We start from the raw sequence: 22,268 nt of genomic DNA on the forward strand, positions 1-22,268 counted from the left end.
AGAGAAGGTGGCAAGGTACAAACGAAAAGACAGACAGAGAGAGAGAGAGAAGAAAGGGAGGGAAAATGAAGAAGAAACGAAAGTACTTCTTTTACGAGGAAATATGTACCGTTTCGGTCTCGGGAGAATAAGGTTAACGTCGTAAAGGACACACAATTTGTCCGCGACAAAAAAAGAAGAAGAAGAAGAAGAAGAAAGGGAAGAAGAAAGTCGTGGCGGCTTAAGAAAGGAAGGAGGTAGGGGGGCATAAAATGGTGAACTCGAGGCAACGTTTGTCATAATTAAACCTGGGACTAAAATGAACGGAGTGCGGATCAGTAACCGACGAATTTGTTTTTCGAGAAACTTGCCTCGTCTCCGACGGATGATGTACAATAAGAGAGAAAGAGAGAGAGAGAGAGAGAATGAGAGTCGCAAAAATGAGAGACTGGGAGTAATTGAAGATGAAAAAAAAGAGAAAAAGAGGATAGAGGAACGGAGTCACGGCTTTTATTACAACGAAATTAATCCGAGTTCCTTTGGCCGGATTGAAAGAACTGTTGCCATTAATCACGATCGACTTAAACGTATGTAACCTCGTCGAGTTCTGTAACCGATGAAAATCGATTAATTTCGTCGGCGAGCTAACTAATGCCCTATCGAATCCATCCGATTGAATAAGATTAACGCGGGAGGAGAGAGAGAGAGAGAGAAGCTCTGATGGACAAGCGTGAACAGGAGAGGGTGAGAAGGAGCGGACTGGACCAGGGAAAAATGCAATAATCGTAAGCGACCCGAAAACGGGCGAGAAAGGAAGACAGCGGTGGTGAAACTAATGGTAATCACGGGAGACGAGGAGGAGGAGGAGGAGCAGAAGGAAGGAGGAAGCGACAGCGCGCGGCTGCGGGCGAGAAATAGGTCGAAAGAATCCTAAGGAGGATTCATTACAATCTCCATGGAGGCTGTCTGCCGCGTAATTTTCAGCGGGAAAAAAAGCACGAAACGAAAACGCGGGATATATATTTTATTTCGAAGAGATCATCCTGCGTTTCCTCTATGTTTCCTTCTCTCTTCTCTTCGAGGAAGATGAAAACCATCTCGAATCAAACGATAACCAATCAAATAGATAAAAACTATATAAATGAAATGATTCCTCGGAAGAAAAAAGGAAGAGAGGAAAGGCGGCGTGAAAATGGTGTGGGATCGGGAACAAGTAATCAGCCGGTTGTATTAAGAATCGTAAACACGGGAGGTGGAGGAAGAGCAAAGCGAAAGCTGATTAAAAAGACAGCTGAAGAGGATGGACTGACGAAGAGGAAGTCCAATCCGGGCAGGATTCGTTCGAACCTTTTGACGAGCAACGAAACCGTGCCGGTCAATCGACGCGGAGCCGCAAATTTACGAATCCTTTATCGAGAGACGAAAGGGGGAGGTTTTAACATCGCGTGAGAGGCGAAATTCGGAAAAGAACGAAATCGTTTCGTGGAAATCGTCATAGCGAGAGAAGCGATAGCAGCAGCGATAGCACGTCGGTAGTGGTAAGCAGCAGCAGTAGCAGTAGCAGTGTCGGTGGCAGCGGTGACGACGACGACGACGACGACGACGACACAACGAGAACGACGAGCAGTCGACTACGACGACGGCGACGACGACGACGTTGGTATTGGTGTGACGGCAGTGCGACGGTGGTGGTGATCAGGGAAGAAGATGGAGAAGGAGGAAGGAGCAAGTAAGGGAGGAGGATGGAGGGAGAGTAGGAGGAGGAGGCTGACTGATCGGCAGAGTGGAGGAGAAAGAGCACGCCTGCGCGGAATCCCCGGGCGGACGCGGGCAGTGCCACTGGAGGCCCGGCGGTTTCAGAGCTTCGCCCGGGACGACGAACCGCAGACGACCCGTACGCAAAACTCGGTCGTAGTTAGCCGTGTTCGAAGGATCGGCCGGCGAAAGGGGGCCGTAATCGCACGAGGACGTAAGCCGCGACCCCCTCGGTGACCACGGGCCCGCGTCGTAATCGTGATAACTTTCGATCGTGGAAACATCTCTCTCTTTCTCTCTCTCTCTGTCTCTCTGGGGGGAGACGTGACAGATCGGAGGATAGAGACACGTTGGTAAAACCACAGCAACGTGTGCGGTGGACCGCACGACGACGAAGAGATATATATATATATATATATAGGATAACACGCAGAGAGGATCGACGGTGCGAGGATTAATTTTGGAGATAATTATGTGATCAGTGAGCGACGTCGTCTCGAGAGGAGAGGGGAAGAACGATCGGTGGTGTAAATCCGTAAAAAGGGTAAATTGTGCGCGAGAAAGAAGGGGGGAAAGGGGCGCCGACGAAGGGTGACAAAGTATATATATATATATATATATACATATATATATATATATATATATATATATATGATACTATGCACGAGGTGGTCTGGTAGCAGCGTCGAGCAGCGAGGAGGATGAACAGAGTGACGGCGGAGGGTTAGGAGTGTGAGAGAGGGTGGACCGGCGGGGGCTTGGTTGGTGTGCTGGTTGTTTTGAGATGTCAGTGGACCCGTCGAAGGCAACCGCGTCGTCGTTCTCGTCGCCGTCGCCGTTACTGCGCCCGTCGTCATCATGAGGAGATCCTCTTACGTGAATTACTACGTCCTGTGCCTCGTGTGCTGGATTCTCCTAGGCATCACCGGTAAGATCTCAATCTCGCCGCCCGTCACATATGTTTCCGGCCCCGGATCGGAGTGCGATCCCTCGATCTCGCAGCGATCATGAATCGATCTTTCGAGATTCCCGCGGGAAAGTGTGTCCGAGCACGCTGTGTCCGTTAACGCGGCTCGTGGAGGACGGAGTGGGCGGCCAATTGTCGCGAATCTCGCCGTGTGTCGCACTTACGTCCTCGTATCATCCTTGGATCCCTCGCTGTGCGATGTGTGCGTGCGTGTGTGCGTGAATCCTTTCCCCCTCTCTCTCTCTCCCCTTTGTTGTCCAGGCTTGTTTTTCCAGGTTTTCGCGAGAAGTAGAAGAGAGAGAAAAAAAGGGGGGAGAAAAGGAGGGGGAGGAGGGATAAGGAGCGAGGTGAAAAGGGGAGAGGGGCGAGGAAGGGGGGCAGGCGGGGCGGCTTTGCTAGCCGAAGACTTGTACCGCGGATGGATCGATCAGATTTTGGGGTGTAACTGTGCGTATACGTGTAAATTAGCACGCGTGCATAATATGCGGGTTTTGTGACGTGCGCCTCCTGCCACCGTTTTTCCACGTCACGAGTATTCGGCAGCTGATCGTGTGTATCGGACGATCGATCGACGGGAGCGCCGAGGATCGAGATACGCGAGTGGAGGGAAAAAGGAGGACTCGCAGAAAGGGGGAGGGGGGAGGGAAGAGGGAAGAGGAAGGGGTGGTGGAGGGAGGGGGCTGGTTTCGGACCCGGTCCAGGGCTGTATCCAGCGCCACCCTTGTTTGTCGCGGCGACGATATTGTATTTTTCCCCATTCTTCTTCTTCTTCCTCCTCCTCCTCCTCTTTCTCCTTCTTCTCCTCCTCTTTCTCTTTGACTTCTTCGAATCGCTGCAGTTTTCCTTTCATTTTTTTCTTTTTTTTTTCTTCTTCTTTTATTCCTCGCCATCCTAGTCGTCGGGTCACCGTGTCGACGACGCGATGATACCGTCATCGGGGAATAAGGGGGAGGAGGGGAGGCGAGGTGAAGGCAAAAGGGTAGAGAGTGTTCCCTCATCTTCGCTCTGACGTCGTTCAGGGACGTGTCTATATCGATTTCATCTCTCGCGCGGCTGCATCGCGATGATACGGTTAGCCTCCTCTCTTCTCTCTCTCTCCCTCTCTTTCTCTCTCTCTCTTTTTTTATACCCTTTCCAACGAAGATTCTTCCCGTTGCGGCTTCGTGACAACACACAAACGTAATGTCTATCGGAGAGGAACGTGAAACGTGAAGATAGCGATCGATCGTGAGATCCCCGGCTCGGCTCTTATCTCTTCCCAGTTTTGATAATCTCAATTGACGACGTCAGTAATGAATTTGAATTTAATTATATCGGTTGAAACGTCGCACGAGCCGTTCACGTTTTATCGCTTCCTCTTTACCTACATACACCAAAAAAAAAAAAGAAGAATATAGTCGATAATGTAGCTTAAAACGGGTCACGATATGCTCGCGTCTTCGTTACAACAGGAGCATCAATCTCGTGGCTTATGTAACTCCTCTTATGGAATTCCCTGTTAGCTGCGCCATAAACGCGTTAATTACACCCTCTCGCGTCAACGTGAAATTTTTTGCTGATTCAACTTGCTTGGAAACGCTCCATCAATTCTCCACTCCTTCTAGACATGTTTTATCTTAATGATCTTCCAGGATATCGTTCCCCCCCTCTCATACTCGCGACACCCTCTGCCTGTGTATCCGCCGATATTATAATTTTTCCTTTATGCTCGAGGACGCTCTTCTCAGGACTCTCTTGTCTAGAGAGGGAGGAAAAAAAAGGAAAGGCCGGTAAAAAGGATTGTTATCTTCGTTTGTAATCCCCTTTCTCTCCTTCGATCTCATTTTCGTGCAAAACGTTGTGGACGACAGCATCGACAAAGTCGTTGTTTATCCGTGTCGTTTTATATAATAATATAATAACGTTTCCATTTCCCTGGTCTCGATCGTTATCGAGCGAACCGCATTAAGGTGGAAATACAATACGGGAAAGGCTGCCAAACCGCGAGCTAAACGACACTCGTACAACTTGGCCGAACGTAGCGAGGCGAATCGACGCCATTAACGCAGCTAACAACGTGCTCTCGGTTAATTTTGTTAAACAATTTATCGTATTCCGTCCTCCCCTTCTCCTCTTTTCTCCCCTTCCGCTTCTCCACACGCTCTTAATTGATTTCAACTATGCGTACACTACCGAAATCCGCAAAACAATTTCTATCATCGGCAGTGCAAATGCATTGTGTGCACTTTCCAACCGTGGCGTAATCGCGGCATATTATACACCTGCACGATGATTAACCGACGCAGCTTAGCCAACGAACGAGTGTTATTTCGAACAAACGACGTGTTTCCGGAGAATAGGATTGGCCACACACTGTCTCACGTGTATGGATCTTACACTAAGTTTTCATTATTCGTGAATCTACGTTGATCAGTTACATTTGATTAATCTGTTTAAATGTTCAATCTTTGAAAGTTTTTCTATTGTGTGGTGATCGATTTAAGATTAAAGATCTTCGATAAGCAAGCTTTTCTCTTATATATATATATCTTGCGAAAAGTTTAACTATGCGTTTTCGAACTATTTCATTATACGCATAATCTTAATACGCCGGTGGATCGATGCGACGTTCCAATCGAACCATTAATTCGAGGCGCATCGTGGAAAGTGCTGCACGATCGAACCAGTTCGAACGTAAATGTTTGATGAACTGGTAAGACAGAAAATCGAATTAGCTCCGCCGAAGGGGAGGTACGATCTTCGGGGGAGCGAGAATCCAGATTTATACACCGAGTTTAGTGTCCGATGACGTCGTAAAATTACACCGAACTCTAACGAAGAGAGTGAGAAAAGGAAAAGGAAAAAAAAAAAGACGTCCATTTCGGTTTTCCACCGCATTTTCCATTCAACGTGCACATCTCCCCTTCCTCCTCCTTCTCCTCCTTCTCCAGGGAAATATCTATCAGGGATTCCGTTTCCAAGAAATTTATTTCCACTCACGCATCCACTATAAAATCTCGATACTCTCTTTCTTCTTTCTTCTCCCCCCCCTTCTTCCTTTATTTCTTCATCGAACAGAAACAGATCTCGTCGAAATCGATCGAGACCCCATCTGGGAATATTTAACGCGTAAATTGCTCGTAACGAATAATAATCTATCATCGTGCCGTTTCCTTTCCGCTCGAGCGTGTAACGCGATAAGCGCATTAACGCGATAATCGGTGGAGGAGGAGGAGGAGGAGGATTGACAAGCGAGGAGAAACGAGGGAAACACGTTTTAATTACGTATCGGTTGAATCGTAATTCCATCGAATCGCAATTACGGGACGGGACAAGATACAAGGCTGCTACAATTTTCGTTCCGCCTTTTCTTCTCTTTTTTCAACGGCCGATTATTTTTGTTTCTTGCCTTCGAACAGATCAACAATCTAAATTTTTCGGGGACGAATTATTCATTCGTTGGGAAACGTAAAACAAACTCGTCGAGATCTGTGGTTCGAAACTTTATCGTTCGAGGCCATTTATTCCCTGAAATAATACAATTTACGAGGATCTAAAACGCTTATACAACGATCGATATCGTTCCCTTCTACGCAAATATCTCTCTCTCTATTTTTTTCCTAAGTTGAACGAACGACACAAATTCCAAATTTCCAATTAACCCAGTTTCCATCCAGTCTGCTGTAACAAAGATAGGAATATAATTACACAGGCCGATGTACAACTCGCGTTACGATTCAAACCTCCCCTCCTCTGCATAGCTCCATCGCTAACAACTTCAACCCCCTTCTGTTTGCCCCCGTGAATGATTCATTCCCTCTGAAATTTACGAACGGTCATAAGCGATGCGTTACACAATCGTGCCGCTTTGTTCCTCCTTTCCCTCTCTCCGTGTTCCTATGCCTTTGTTCTTTACGCCGTGATCTCCGCGTGAAACGTGATTTCCAGGAATGTCGGCGGCGATAATCGCGGATATAACGGAATAACTCGAGCAAGCGTTTCAGAAAATGAGAAAGAGGGGAGAAGAAAAATATGCCTGCGTTCGAGTTTTCATCTCTCGACGGTTTGGGGGGAGGAGGAGTGTTGCCTCTCCTCATCTTTGATCGTGATCTCGGAGTAATTTTCTGGGGAGAATGATCAGAACGATGATTCCACGATTCTCCGATTGTGATCTCGACGCGAAGCGTAATTTTCTGGGGAAGAAAAGGCAGCAACGGTCAGCGTGCAACGTCACGATCCAACGTCTATTTATATCCACTTCTTGATGGTGGAAACTAGGATTCGAAGGGTGGCGCTTCTTTTTCTCGAATCGTGGAGCATAATTTCCAGGAATAAATTGGCGGCAATAAATCGTAACTCTCGAAACAATTCTAACGAAGTTTGACGTGATATTTATTTACCTCCCCTGGATTACGTAAATGCCCGTACAATTCCAAGAGTCGTCTCTCTCTCTGAAATATGCGAAATATTATTTTTACGATAAAGGGGACGCGTCCGATATTTTACCATCCTCCAAGAATCCTTTTTGGAAGGATCGAGCGTTTCTGGGGGGATGAACTTGGTGGTTTGTCCTTGGCGTGCACGCGATACACCGATTGGGCGCGCATACACTGATTGCCAATCCAATTCCGCGTCGTCTGAACGGAAACGCGTTGGCAAATCGATTCATCGAGCGTGGAACGATTGGCCGAGATGCAGTTAAAAGGATATCGGCTATCTCGGAATAAGCGGGATACAAATCGGATAGAAGCGGTCATTGATCGATCATCGAATTCACACGATTTTCGAGACGTGGAATTTTTCCATAAAGCGCACATTTTTCACAATGTCTGGATCAATACCCTCTATCGAGTATTCAATTCTCTCGAAATAGCGAACAATCATAGATTGAAAACAAATCGAGAATAATTCTGTTTTATCTCGCGAATTCTTCCAAACTTGCACTTGGAAAAGATCGAATTTATATTTCTCTACATCTCCTTCCCTCCGCTCGAAGAGACAATATACGCGGTACGCGCGGTCGACAACCACGATATTTTCGTTCTCAAGGTCCCCTTGCGATCCTCCTTTAAGCATCTTTCCTTCTCTCGAGCGTTTCGATGAAACTTTATCCCCTCTTCCCTCGAGCAACTTGCTCGCTTCGCTCGAATACGTTGTTTCGAGATGCAACAACGAGACGGTATAATCGGTTCCATCCTCTTGCGTATGTTTGCCGTATTGTGGAGGAAATGTTAAACTTCCGCGCGTTTAGATTCGTGTTCGAAAAATAGGGGCTATTTGGTGGACGACAACGAGCCTAATGCGAGTCTCGTCGTCGTCTTGCTCGTTGCATTTCGCTGTTAAAAACCGGATGCGCCCGTGGAACGTTTCCGTGACGAGGCACGGGTGACTAAGTATTCGTGACGTTGAAACCTCGACGACAATGGGACGAGGGAAAATTGCGCACGCCGGACAATTGCGGATATCGTGCGACTTTCGATATAAATGGCGAGACCGTGTATATGTGTATATGTATATATATATGCGCGTAGAATCGCTTTGACACACTCGAGCGGCTCTCTCGAACGTTTATCCCGATCGAGCGATGCCAATAATGCAATAATCCGTGCACTCTAAATGTTATGAATACCGGCATTATTGAAAGGGTGTGGATTTATCTGGCCGGATGTTATTTGCCAATGCGGACGTTCGATTTTTGCCCACGCGGCTCCTCTACCCATCCGATCGATCGAGCATTGCAGAAAGTTTCCGCGATTTCCTTACGTTTTCGATGCTTGAAATCGTTTCGTTCCCGAATTGTATGCTTTATCGGTATTATCTTAAATAGTAAAAAATGATCGAAGTCGTATTCGTAGATTGTCATCAATGTTCAAGGCATAGAAATTAAGATGAAATAAAAATTTGGATAATGAAGTTTCAGAAAAATTTTTCGGAAATAATTTATAATTTATCGTATAAGATAATTCATTATTATATCAATTGTGAGTATCCATTACGATATATCGGGTATAGAGACAAATAGACGTTCTTATCGTTGATAAAGATTATTGTTACATAACAATAACTATTCTAGGAATAAAGGAGGAAATGTTATTCATACGGTGGAAGGTATAATTTGTAAAAATTAAATTGCAAGATAAGAAGATATCGCGAGATATCTTCTCTACTTCGGCGGCTGTCGTAATACATTTTCATTCTACTTAATTTGCTACGCCCACGTAAAAGGGAAGTACGAGCACGATATAGATTCTTTTTTCTCTTCTTCTTTTTTTTTTTTTTCTTTACCATTCTTTCATTCGACCGGCTAAAGTGTGTTGAATAATACAGCAATAATCGTTAATACTGCTCTCCTTATATTCCCTTAACACGTTTCCCTGCAGTGACGTCATCCGCGATCAACACGGAACTTTTTCTTTTTTTTTTTTCTTCTTCTTTTTTGTTTTTACTGCGGTAATGAGTACTGGCGTTATTGCGAAACATGCGTCTCGAGAAATGCTTTCTTAAATCATCAAAATAATAATTATAATAATAATAATAATCCTTGTACATTTCAGAAAGGTAAAAATTGGAGAGAGAAATACAATTAAAGTAAAAATAGATTTCATTATTTGTCATCGAACCACGAAAAAAAAAAAGAAAAACGAAAAACGAGACGAGAGAAACGTGAAAAGTAATACGTCGATGGCAGCTATTTTCGTGCAGCAGACCGGGAAGAAAAAGTTGTTGATGACCTGAATAACTCAATCAATAGAGCGGTCGTCCAATAAATGAAAGAACCGTATCCCGGAGTCCTCGATCCGGCCAATTGTTTTTCTCGTTACGGATGCCATATAAATAGCTATGAAACCGCCAGTTACAGCAAGGATGAATGCCTCTCGGTTTCGCACAATTGACTGTTGCCATAACCCTTTACGTTCATATTCCCTTCGTCGTGGTTTCCTCCCACGTCCTCTTCTCTAATATCGATGATTTTTCGTCGTTCGTCGGTGTGTAGAAATCGAGGTGGGAGAAGAAACGCTTACGCGTGCGACGAGTTGCCAACGATATCCACTAGATCAAGTACAAGAAACTTTCCTCGAGTATCTATTCCATCAACTTCTCTTCTTCTTCCACTTTTTCTTCTTCTTCTTCTTCTTCTTGTTCTTCTTCTTCTTGTTCTTTCCAACACATTGCCGTATAGACTTTTAGAGACTTTTCAGTCTCGAATCTTTCGACGATAAATCGAAAGATCCCTTTCCAATTTCCACAGTGATCGGATTTCTGCGCGCCGCCAGATATCGTTTTCGAAGCTTTTCGACGAATATCGTTTCAAAGCGTTCCCCTCCCTATCTCGAGCCTCTCCGTAATTTCCGTCGATCTTCCGGGGATCATATCCGGGGAGGAGGGGAGGGGATCCATTGGAAAAAATAAACGTATCCAAAACGGAGGAGGGACTCGACGCGTGAACTCGTCGATTCCGCTCTCCTTTTATTCCATTCGTCACAGTCGGGAACGGAAGTCGATCCTCAAGGTCGTTGGAACGAAGCCCGCGGAGTTGATCCGACTTTGGATACGTGGCAGGATCGAAATCCTTCGGATTAGTTTCCATTTCCTCGATGCTCTGGCAGAACTTCTCCGACAGGATTTATCGGAGAAAGATGTAAAAAAAAAAAAAAGAAAGAAAAAAGGGAGTGAAAAGAGCGGAGATTCGAGCTTTGAAAAGAGAGAGAGAAGCGGAAAGCTGAGGAGGTACATATGGAGGTCACGAATCCGAGATACGAATATATCCTCGCGATCCCTTTTTACCATTCCATCCGTGGAAATATATTAGGGATGGTCGTGTAATGTAAATTCGTTCGGGATAACAAGCTCGCGTGATCGAAACATGTGACCGTATTCTGTAATGTCAGACCAACAGCTCAAACGGTCAAAACTTTTTTTTTTTCGTTTCTGCAACGAAAGGGGGGAAAGGAGACGAGAGGATTTTTCAATTTTGTCGAAGCGGTTCGAAATGAGAGCCGCTTTAGAGAGAGCGAAGTATAAATGTACAAACTTATGGAAAATTCTGAAAAATATACATGTGAATTGTTCTATAATCTATCTTAGATATTAATTATACTAAATTTTTGAGGATTCTAATAAAAAAATATTAACAGATTTTGATATCGTCGAAATTTCTTGAAACGAGTGATATCAATGGGGAAGAAAAATGAGTTTAGTAAAACAAATTTTACTTACTTATTATATTTAAATCTGTATATATACGGAATGCGCGTCTAAATATCGATCGAACATTTTGCAGGGGTGAGCACAAGATCCCATTCGTTAGTGAAGAGGTTCGACGGGATTTACACGGGGCCGTACTTCGACTCAAACACCCCCACGAACATCACGGCTCAGCTGGGGAGCCATGCTTACCTTCCGTGCAAAGTGCGACAGCTCGGTAATAAATCGGTAAGTCTTTCCAGTCTTAACTGTCTCGCGCACTACTACGACTACGAACACTATACGAAACAACCTACCAATTAAAACTTGTCCAACTTCCATCCCATCCCGCCTCGAAGAACGGACAACACAATTCGTCACGAAAGTTTCAAGACGAACGAACTCGATTCTCCCGAAAATCAAAGAGATCAAACAGCTACTTCGCTCCTCGAAGTATTCCGTCAATTTTCCGCCGTCACCGTCGCGAGCGCAAAATTACGAATTCCTTTAATTCCAATTCCAAACTTCGAATATCCTTTTCCTTCTTGCAAAAAGCAACGAGCCTTTATACAGAAAGGGTCGTCGGATAAAGGAGAAATTTATTCGCACGCGAGTCGTGAGTCGACGACGGTGACGATATCGGCGGTATTCCGCGAAATCGTTGATCCGCCATCGAAAAAAAAAAAAAAGAAAGAAAGCTATATAAGCCGGCCCACGTTTCCGCCGATATTTCGCGTGAGCGAAAATCCCCTCCCCTCTATTACAATAATCGAAACGGCGGCGATAAACCGATACGTCAAATACTCCTTCCTCCCCCACCCGCATCTGCATGCAGGCGGATTTATAGCAACTATAAAAGTCTAATATGCCCCTCGTTCTATGTGGCCGTTAGTGAGGATTATAGGGAGCTGCGTGAATTTCACGGTTTGGGTATTTGGGGAAATAGGAGAGAGATGGGGTGATTGAAAGAGAGAGGGAGAGAGAGATCGTCTTTGGGCGATATTATAGTTGGATAATTGGGTTTTAATAAAATTTGCATCTTCGCATCACGAAGGAGATTTTTTTTTTTTGTTTTCAGATGTGATTAACGATTACGATGCGCCTGTACACTGCATACTGTTATTATGCTTATTGGGATATTTAAATATTAATTAATGTCGCGTTAATTTAAAACTTTGCGTGCAGCTATGTGAATCTGATAATATTTAAATGCGAAACGCGATAAAAATGTTTCGTTTGGAAATTAAAAATATTGTGCAAATATTTCGTCTAATCATCGTTTTATATATATATATATATTTATCGTAACGATAACAATAAATGAATAATTGTTTTATATTCGTTTTACTAAAATTTAGATTTTCAAAGCTGTTTGTATCTTGAATGCTTTGAAATTGCAAACCGTGAATTTTCACGAATCCATCGAGAATTTCCTTCAACGTTGTGCAACATTTTTCCAATTTGAATCTCTAAAATTATACGCATATCCGTTTCGTTCCGGATATATGTAGCAAATATTTTTTCACCAAAAAATTCTGCATACATGACGAAAGATCAGAGATCATCCTCCCTTTTTTTGAGCATCGAGCGAACCGTAAAAATTATATCCGTATCGCTCGTTAACAAAATTCTTTTTTTTTTTTTTGCCTTCCATTCGACGTGCGCAACAACGTTGAACGAGGCAGGACTAAGTGTATGGTGACACGCGACCCTCGTGTATAATCGTCCGATTGCGTACTTAAGGGTCCGCGAACATAAGAGTCGCGACCCCTTTGCACCTCTCCCTCCCCCCTTCCCTCCATGCTTGTTCCTTCGATACTTATCACGCGGATGGAATTAAACGCGCCCTTAAAACTGCTGACTTCCCGTCAACGACCTATTGCGCCTCGCCACGCCGGATACACGATTGGAAACGATTAGTCCTGGTGGACGGGGTTGCGGAACAACGATCGCGCGCCGGTGACTTCGCAATTTGTTTTCCACGTATTCCGTTCGATGGAACGGATATTTGGGATATTTTTTGAAACTGTAACATCAATAGAGAGGTTTCGAGAGATTAATGGAAGGGATTCTTTTTTCTTTTTTCTCTCTCTCTGTCTAACTTCGTTTTTGTTGGATCGCAATTTGTCCCTTTTTTGAAAAATCGATGCGATCTTTAAAGTGATGACGTAATGTTACGATAAACTCTGATACGATATTATTTTACTTTTGTCAGATATTATACTCAAAAATTTCGTATGAAAATAGGAACGATGCAAAATTTAATATTAACTTAATTCATATATATATATATATATATAATTGAATATAAACAATAAAAATTTTCAATTTCATAAAATCTATATATTAAATAATATCTTTATATATGTATGCACAAAATATCTCTTATAGGGCAAATCGACGTTAGATGGTAAAATTCAATGGTTGGCCGTTCGTGTAATCGAGTGCGAATCCCAGTTCAACGAAGGGGGGGAAATTCACAGAGGGAAAGGATTTTTAAGGATCCGTGAGGTGGCGCAATTAAATCCTTTTCGTTTCTCGGGATCGGGCGAGTTAAAAGTCCCGTCGTGAAAGTTTCGAAAAAAGGAATTGCAGAAAAGGCGGGGAAATCGATCGATGAAATGTAAGCCAACGCGAGAAACGGGGATTTACTAATTTATTGCCTTCCCCGTTGAAATTAATGGCACGACAATCGTAATTGAGCGAGAGTCGGAGAAAAAGGATGGAGGAGGAGGAGGGAAAGAGAAGGAAAAGCTCCTCAGTTTCAACGAACACTGTTCGCCGAGATAAACGAATTCCATCCGGTTTGGAATTTCCAAGATAACGATTCCACTTCGAGAATTAACCGAGGGATTACGGTTCTCCTTGTGCGGATCGCTATCGATACCGACCAGAGAGATCTGAACCATTTTTGCAAATTTTTTTTTTTCCCTCCCCGCGAGTTGAATTATAACCGATCGTTGTATCGCGGGACACGGAACGAAGAGGCAATTACTCCACTTCGTTGATTGCAACGTTCCCTCGATTTCTAAGTCTACTACGTAGCCACATCGTGGTTGAAAAAGCGTCGTGAAGCGACGTGCGCTTGTCGAGTTCGAGCGTCAATGGAATCGTAATGCGGAAACCCCTCGTATGCTCTATTTTTATATCTAAGAAAGAAATACGAAAAGAAGGTTATTTTTATTCGAAAACGCTACTCCTCTCTCATCTATCTTCGATACGTCGAGTGAGAATATTTAATGGAATTAATATTGTTAATATATACTTATAATTATATTATTTACAGATACAATGATAAAATATACTTATTCGACTGTAAATTAGAAATTGGAATTGATAGTAAATTATTACGATTAAATCCGTCAAAATCGGAATTAGCCGATAAAAACTTTTTAATTTCATCGAAATTAACTCGAAACGCTATAAAGGATTGAATGCGTTTGAAAATCCTCCAATCTCATCCCATTTCTCTTCCCGCTACAAATATATTCCCCTGTAAAATCACAGATATATCATTCCCTAACACTGATTTAATTAAAGCATTCCAATTTACCACCTTCAGCAGGATTCCTCCGCATTATCCACCACCTTTCCCCCCTCGTTCGCTTATCGCGAGAATAGATCGAATATATACTCCGTGATACAATTTCTTCTCGAGAGATCCACGTGAAGGAAGGAGGCGGGTCGAGCAAGTCGATCGCCCCACGATAAATTAACCGTAGACAAGGGAAAGAAGATTGATCGAGCAGGATCGAGGGAAGTCGAGTCAGGCTCTTTCTCTCTCTTTCTCTCTCTCTCTCTCTCCCTCCCTTTTTCCATCTCGTGGTGTATTTTCCAGAGCTTTTTCCAGAGAGTTTCTCGATCCAGTAGTATTCAGGATCCGAGAGGAGCTCGCGAATTTCCAGCCAGACACGGTTGAATTTCACTTCGTCACTGGTTGCCTTCCTCTCTCTCCCTCTTTCTTTCTCTCCCTCCCTCTTTCTGTTGCTTTATTTCGCTTTTTGCACGACCTCCATCGACGACGCGGAAGAAACGGACCAAAAATCTAACAATGGAGGAAGGGATTAATAATTCTCGCGATACGTCCGTCTGGCGGATAAAAAAGATCGGATTGGACCCGGTTTTCATCCCATCCCTTCGCCCGAGCTTCGACGAACTAGGAATTCGGTTACTGTTTTGCCAATTTCACTTTGATCGTTGATAAATAATTAATCGACTCGATCGGGAAAAAAAAAGTAAACTTTGTAAACTTTGATTTGGAAATCGAAGAAAATGTTTAAATTTGAAGATTTATCGAAGTTCTTAATTTATTAACTTAGTTCGAATTCGTGTATCCGAGATGCAAAACGTTTGGAACTCGAGGATCCTTCTCGTTTTTAAGTTGGACGTAGCTCTTTTATCGATTTAATTTCGACGAAATCGTAAAAAGTAGTGGAAAGTTTTTGACTCTGCATAGGACGAAAGTTTGGAAAATTTTCTTCTAATTAATTCGTCAAGTCTGTGAAATATTTACGTATTAATTATACAATAATAAGTATTGTTGCGTAAAGTTGAGTAAGATTGATTTATTTTATATGATTAAACGTTCCTTGTTTGTTCTTTTACGCAATATTTGAACAAGACGTAATTCATCTTCAAAGAGCGGATCCAATTTTGGATCTAAGAATATAAAAGGCGATTCTGAAGTAGGTGACCAAAACTTTCAAGCCGTGCTCTAGTCACTTTAACGAGGGAAAAGGGAGTATAGAGACACGATTCTGAAAACTCTCCTCCTGTTCGAGTTCTAAACAAGTTTTAAACACTCTTTGTCTGTGTCAAACTTTCGTAAGAAACGCCTCGCAAGTTTATAGCCCACGTTGTGTGTTGATACACGTTATAGCGTCGACACTAACGATCAAAGTGTTGGCAAGATAATTCAAATAATATTCTTTTCCCCTCCGGGCCGTGAACGTTCTCGAATAAAAATTTTATTTATTCTATCCGAGATTTATACTAGATTTATCCGATCCTATTGATCGCTTGTCCTCAAAGTAAATAAGTAGAACGAACGTACTTTTATATTTCAACCGCATATTTCAGATAAGAAATTAAAAATTTACGGCGAATAATTAGATTAAATTCCTGCTCCATTATTCGAAAATCTATTATTCAAACGTTTTGTCGTTCGAATTTTTCAATAATTCAAATATTCTTGTTGTTAAAATATGAATGAAAAGGAAATATATGATATTGTTAAAAAGAGATAAGGGATACTTTAGACATTAAAAGAGGGATAAAAATCAAAGGATATACAATGTTAAAGATCATCTTCGTTTCAAAGTACATCTTCATTTATAGTATTGTAATACTTTGAAGTACAAGTAGAATAGATTTTTATCGTTTACTCAGTATTAAAATCAAAAATTAAATAACTAGATGAAATAAGATGTACGATACGAGATCTCTTCTGAATGATATTACTATTACTATTACTATTACAATAGAAATAAAATTTCTTATTCAAATCATATTGAAAATAACAACACATTCATACGTATGTAAAGAAATCATTACCTAATAAAAATTTCCTTTTTATCTTCACACACTTCTTCCAAATTTTATTCTTCTTCAAATCTTCTACAATGACGAGTATTCGTCGACGATATTACTAAAATTAATCTGTTGTTTCCCGTAACGCAAAAGGTGTCGTGGATCCGAAGAAGGGACTCGCATATCCTCTCAGTAGATAGAACCATGTTTATCCCGGACGAAAGGTTTCAAGCGCTTTTCGTAGATGCGTCGGACACTTGGACCCTGCAGGTTAAATACGTGCAGGCACGCGACGAAGGCGAGTACGAGTGCCAAATCTCGACCGACCCGAAGAAGAGTCACATCATCAAGCTCAACATCGTCGGTGAGATGGCGAAAAAAAATAAATCTTTCTCTTCTGAACGACGAAGGTCAAAAGTTATCAGACTGGATAATTTAATTTCCTCTGATATATATATCTGTGTAATACGACTTATTAGAAATTAATCATTGGCCATCCTCGTTCAATTCCACGCAAGTGTTATTTTTACGCCGGCCGAGAAGAGAGCTCTGTCATCGATCGTCGGAGCTCACTTCGTGAACCATGTTCCAACGACGTGATAAAAAATTATACGAGCGTAAAATACAGACATTTTCTCTTTCACATGTGCGAGCGTTAAAGTGTCCGCTCGGATAAGTCTCGTATATTTAATAATTAATCTTCTTTGTCGTTCGATCACCTTCTTGCGATACATTTAACATATCGAATCGGCCACGGATGAATCACGACAGTCGGCATCGTTTCAATCTTCCTTCAACTAGAAATAATAAATATTTTCAAATGTATACACTGTTCGAAAAAGATGTGAAAGAAATAATAATAATAGATTATTATAATTAACGAGTTGTACGTGTCTCGCGATAATCGGCAGAAACAAAGTTTTTTTTATCACGAAATATATAAATAATTCTGTGTCATAGTATTTAAGTACTATCAAAATATCAAGAATTCCGTACAATATTTACATTATTTATCGTGTACTTAACTATTTCATCGTAAAATTTTATTTATATTTTTTTCTTTTAGTCACAGAACGTAATTTGTATGATGACATAATAGAAAAACTTGATATTTCTACGTAACGTGGATTAAAACATTTTCTAAGAATATACGCAATGCATTTTCTTTAAATTGAACTATAAGAGAAAAAAAAATAGATACTAGCTGTGATTTTCCAGTGCCAAAGATCGAGATCATAGGCGACCGCGACATGTACGTGAAGACCGGGAGTACAGTTGCGATACGATGTGTGATCAAGCAATCCCTCGAGGGCCCTTTCTACGTTTTCTGGTACCACGAGGGTGATCGCGTTCTGGACTACCAATTGAACAAGATCGACATCCAGACGAAGAGGATCGATCACGACACGGTCAGCAGCCTCCTGATCCACAAAGCGAGGCGGGAAGATTCGGGAAATTACACTTGCAGTCCGAGCAGTTTGGACAGCGCGAGCGTGCAACTTCACGTGTTAAATGGTGAGCCCTATTTTCGCATTTTTTCCTGGAAATTAAATAACTTTCGTGAGATTCGTGTTGCGTGATGTAAAAAGAAAGAAAGAAAAAAAGAAAAAAACATTTCGATCGATTGTTCGCAAAAGTTTAGAGATCTTTTGAAAGACAAATCTTTTACAAATCTAATAAAAGATTTACTTTGGATCGAGCCCCTCGATTCGAAAGAGTAATTAAACTTAATGTAATAATAAATACGGGCACAGACATTGTACCATAAAAAGATGGTAACTTCGGTGAAATTAGTTTACCGATAATTCAACACAGTTTCGGGTCAATCCTTCGTCAACTTCTTGGTTCAAATCCAATTAGAAGTCTAAACGCAGCGAAAACGAATCTCTGTAACAATATGAAATTTAAGTAAGGTTCGTTAATATTCATTCAATCTCAATCATGAATCTTCTATTAATATTTAAATTTTATAATAATAAGTATAAGAAAGTATAAAATATCGAATATTTTACATTATCGCCAACTTCCAACTTCATTAAAAGTTTCGCACTTTTTTCAAAAAAAAAAAAAGAAAAAAAAAGAAAGAAAATATTGAGTTTCTTAACTTTTTTAAACATAATAAACTTACCTTAAAACAGCCGTATCGACTTTTCTATCTGAACAAAACTTCCAAGGAGTTTTCATGATTACAGCGTATGGATATGGGAAACGGTATCTAAAAAAAAAAAGAAATAGTAAGATAAAATAAAATTTTAGAGAGAAGTATTAAACATTGCTGGCGATAAAAGTAGCAAACGGTGTAAAAATCAATTCTCTGATACAGGGGAGCATCCTGCAGCGATTCAAAGAGGGATCAGCTCGGCACCTGGTGGCTGTCCGACGCTATGGTGGTTGGCAGGCGTCTTGACGCTTTATTCGAGCCATGGTAGCCGCCTGTTCGTCCTCGCCCTTCTGATCCTCATGGTCCTCTATTCGAAGAATCCATCTTACTTCGCGCCGGAACGATAATCAGAAACGGGAGCTGGAAAGATAATGATCGATTATCTCCTGCTACGAGACCCGGAAGGCGCCTCGAGGGAACGTTACATCAAGAGGAGGCGAGGGAAAGTGCAAGGCTTCTTCGGAAAAAAAGACTTCGTGGCAAGGTGGACGATGAAGGGAGAGAGAAGTTGATCGAGGGAAAACCGCGAGGGAACATCCGCGCGACGAGAAACTGCGTGTTCACGTTCGAAGATAACCGAGAGAGAGATATCGAAATCCTTCATCCAAGCGAATAAAATACAACCGAATTTCATTTGTCGGAAAAAAAAAAAAAAAAGAAAAGGAATGATTTCGAATAAGTGTCGTTTACGTCGCGGCTCAGTGATTGAATTTCATCGAGAAATTAAATGTACATTCAGAAAGGGGGAAAATCTTCACAACGAAGGATCGAAGGATCCTGCTTTTCGAACTCGACTCGATCCACTATTGATTATAGGGATCCGTGAACGACGTCGATCGCGGGCGTCTCAACGACGATTCTACTCTGTGAACGTGGTATTATAAGAGAAATTCAGGATAACGCACGTTTTTTCGTGCGTCGAGATATGTATGATCCGGCCGTTAGCAATTAGGGGTTAATTAATCTCGGGGGTGAGAGATTACCCGTGATATCGGCGCGAGTTCTTCACGACGCGGTCGAAAAGTGGTTACTTATGGTCGAGCGATGGACAAAAACGAAACGACACGAAGTTTGCGAACACCCTCCCTCTAATCCTCACCTTCAAAAGCGGGACAACAAACACGAATTTTTTATAGGAATTATACATATAAAAATATACGATCTTCCAATGTGTATTTCAAACACGCGCGATATAGAACCTTTTATACCCTCGTTACGCATCCTCCATCGTTCTATAACGAATCATTCTAACTGATCGCTGAATCGTCATACATACGAAATCATTGTACATATTTGCCTATATATAAAAAGTAAAAACACCGTCGTGTTGAATGATCGTGTAAAAAAAAAAAAAAAAGTCTTCGAAGGGACGACTAATAAGAAGCGAAGTGTTCGAGAGGCGAGTTCCTCCCCTCCTTGTTCATCATCCAAAGATCCGTTGTCAAAGGTGTTTCGCGATCTTCGTGTCTTTCTCGAGGGAAGCCAAACAATAACGAAGTCTTCGATCGGTGAGATTCTGTCGGGGACATCGGGAGGGTTTCGTAGTTTATTTCGCATCGAGATTAAGTCGGTGACGAGCGCGTGCGACTCTGCCGAGAAGAAAAATGGAAATGGGGTTGGGAGTAGGTCGAGGAGTGTCGAGGAGGAGTGGAGAGGGGTCGAGAGAGCGGCTGAAAGAATGTACAAGGTGTAAGATAATCGCGGGATGCCGACAGAACTTCGTCCGCGCCGTTTTCGATAGAATTGAAACTTGTTCGATGAAGTTTTTAAAAGCGATGTGATTAATTATATTCGACTAGAGTGACGATTAGCGAAATGTGTCTATACTCGACCGTGTACCGTGTACATTCGAGGATTGTCTCGAAGGAAGGATGTATCTCGACGATCGTCTCTGATAGACGATACGTTGAAATCATCCGATGGCATGAAGTACGGCATGAATGAATAATTTCTTTCGTTTTTCCAAATTCTTTCATTAAATCATGAGAACAATATCGATGCATCAAATGCAATTATCATGAATGTATAAAACTTTGTTGCATAATACGGTACAAGGCAATAAAACAAAATATCATAATTGTCGACTAACAATTTAAGCGAGATTTATAAGAGTTGTAAATGAAAAGGAATTAGAATATTAGAGTTTCAAAGCATAATAATTAGATTGCGAATTTTTATGTAAATGAAATCATATTTTTTACAAATGATATAAAGATATTTGGCTAGAGTAAACAATTGTCATGTAATTTATCTTAAAACTCGATTAAAAATGTATTACAATTAAGAAAATTTTGAACTATTATAATTAAAAATATTAATTAAATATTTAAATACATTTTAGTATAAAAATCTGCAATATTTTTTTGTTTTTTAAGCCTACAAGTTAAGCTCAATAAAAATTTCTTCTGATAATTATATAAATAATCAATAAAAATTTAATTTTAAAAACTAATTATGATATTATCTATATCTTTACTTATACTATTTACTGTATCTATCTACTGTTATCTTGATTATAGAAGATAGGTTAAGTCACTTTTATTAAAGAACCACTTATATAATAACAAGATTCATTCTTTCTCGTATCATATTTTCTATATAGTTCCTGAATATTTTCGAATGAAAATTGAAAAATCTATAAGATGACTGAAATAAGTTTATCTTTTATGATATAAAATGTCACTGCCATAATAATTGTTCTATTAAAAAAGTGTTCTCTAAAAAAGTGTTCTATCTCGAAAATATAAAATATTTCGACGAGATTTTATGATTAATATTTCGATTATTTATAACAAAAAAATCGAATAAAAAACAATATAAATGAAACGTACCGATTGCCTCGAGACGATCTTCGATGATAAATTTTGGTACTTAAAGTGCATTGAGTATAGACACGAGCCAATAAAATGTTATATATCCGTGCATGCGTCAAGTTTCGTAACGGAATGGGTCATATATAAAAAAAGAAAAACAAAAAAAAATCACCAATTATGATTATTATCGAACAATGAAACGTGATGTAATGATGACGTAAAAATTATTGACATGCGATATTCAGGAATTATAACCTATATAGATATTTCTTTTATTTTATTAATTCATAAAATTTTCTATGAATATTAAACAATTTTCCATCAATTTTGATTGATAAAGCTACATATTTCATTATAAAAATATGCGAAAAATCATAATTTATAAATTTTCACTTACTTGTGTCATTTTTCATACTTCATCAGCAATCACATGATGATACGACGAGAGATAAAACGATAAATAGACGACAGAACAATAATCCATTGGAACAAATTCAAAAAAAGATCATTATGATCAATTTTGAAAGACCCAGACTGTTTTCTCATTCTGCATGTTCGGCTGTATAGACATACGGACGAACAGCTTTTTGGATTGCCTAAGGCATCCTGTTTTGCTTTCTTCTCACAAGCGATAGAAGATACTGTTTTTTATATTATATATAAATATATATATATAAATATATATATATACAAACGAACAGATAAATATATATATGTATATGTGTGTACGCGCGCGAATACGTTGCACAATGGTGTTAAAATATTGAACAAGTTTCAGTTCGAATGAAAGAAAAAGCGGCGCAATAAATAACACGGTGAAAATAACGAGAAAGTTTAACACGAGGTTAAAAACTAAGAAAAAAAAGTATTTAATGAAATATAGATGTGAGAATATAATAGC

General features: G+C 40.8%; 1 protein-coding gene and 1 long non-coding RNA gene across 5 annotated transcripts; one reads left to right on the forward strand and one right to left on the reverse strand.

Moving 5' to 3' along the window:
• Window positions 1-1,808: 1,808 nt before the first annotated feature.
• LOC411176 (neurotrimin) lies at window positions 1,809-19,928 on the forward strand. 2 transcript variants are annotated; one of them, XM_394650.5, is made up of 6 exons: window positions 1,809-2,333; window positions 2,403-2,662; window positions 10,962-11,113; window positions 16,547-16,757; window positions 17,612-17,908; window positions 18,717-19,928. In XM_394650.5, the coding sequence occupies exons 2-6, from the start codon at window positions 2,593-2,595 to the stop codon at window positions 18,899-18,901; spliced, it is 915 nt and encodes a 304-aa protein (XP_394650.2). In that variant the 5' UTR covers window positions 1,809-2,333; window positions 2,403-2,592; the 3' UTR covers window positions 18,902-19,928. The 2 variants fall into 2 exon arrangements, with proteins under 2 accessions (XP_394650.2, XP_006565479.1); XM_006565416.3 differs by lacking the exons at window positions 1,809-2,333; window positions 2,403-2,662 and adding an exon at window positions 10,839-10,872.
• On the reverse strand, window positions 17,924-22,240 carry LOC107964582. 3 transcript variants are annotated; one of them, XR_003304791.1, is made up of 5 exons: window positions 21,765-22,240; window positions 18,759-18,914; window positions 18,522-18,608; window positions 18,193-18,280; window positions 17,924-17,933 (listed from the first exon to the last, which is right to left on the reverse strand). It is a non-coding gene; the product is annotated as an uncharacterized LOC107964582 (long non-coding RNA). The 3 variants fall into 3 exon arrangements; XR_003304790.1 differs by lacking the exon at window positions 21,765-22,240 and adding an exon at window positions 21,386-21,510; XR_001703333.2 differs by lacking the exon at window positions 21,765-22,240 and adding an exon at window positions 21,386-21,510 and having other exon boundaries at window positions 18,715-18,914.
• Between the last annotated feature and the right edge of the window lie 28 nt (window positions 22,241-22,268).

Source organism: Apis mellifera, linkage group LG6 (genome assembly GCF_003254395.2).
Source record: "Apis mellifera strain DH4 linkage group LG6, Amel_HAv3.1, whole genome shotgun sequence".
Lineage (NCBI taxonomy): Eukaryota > Metazoa > Arthropoda > Insecta > Hymenoptera > Apidae > Apis > Apis mellifera.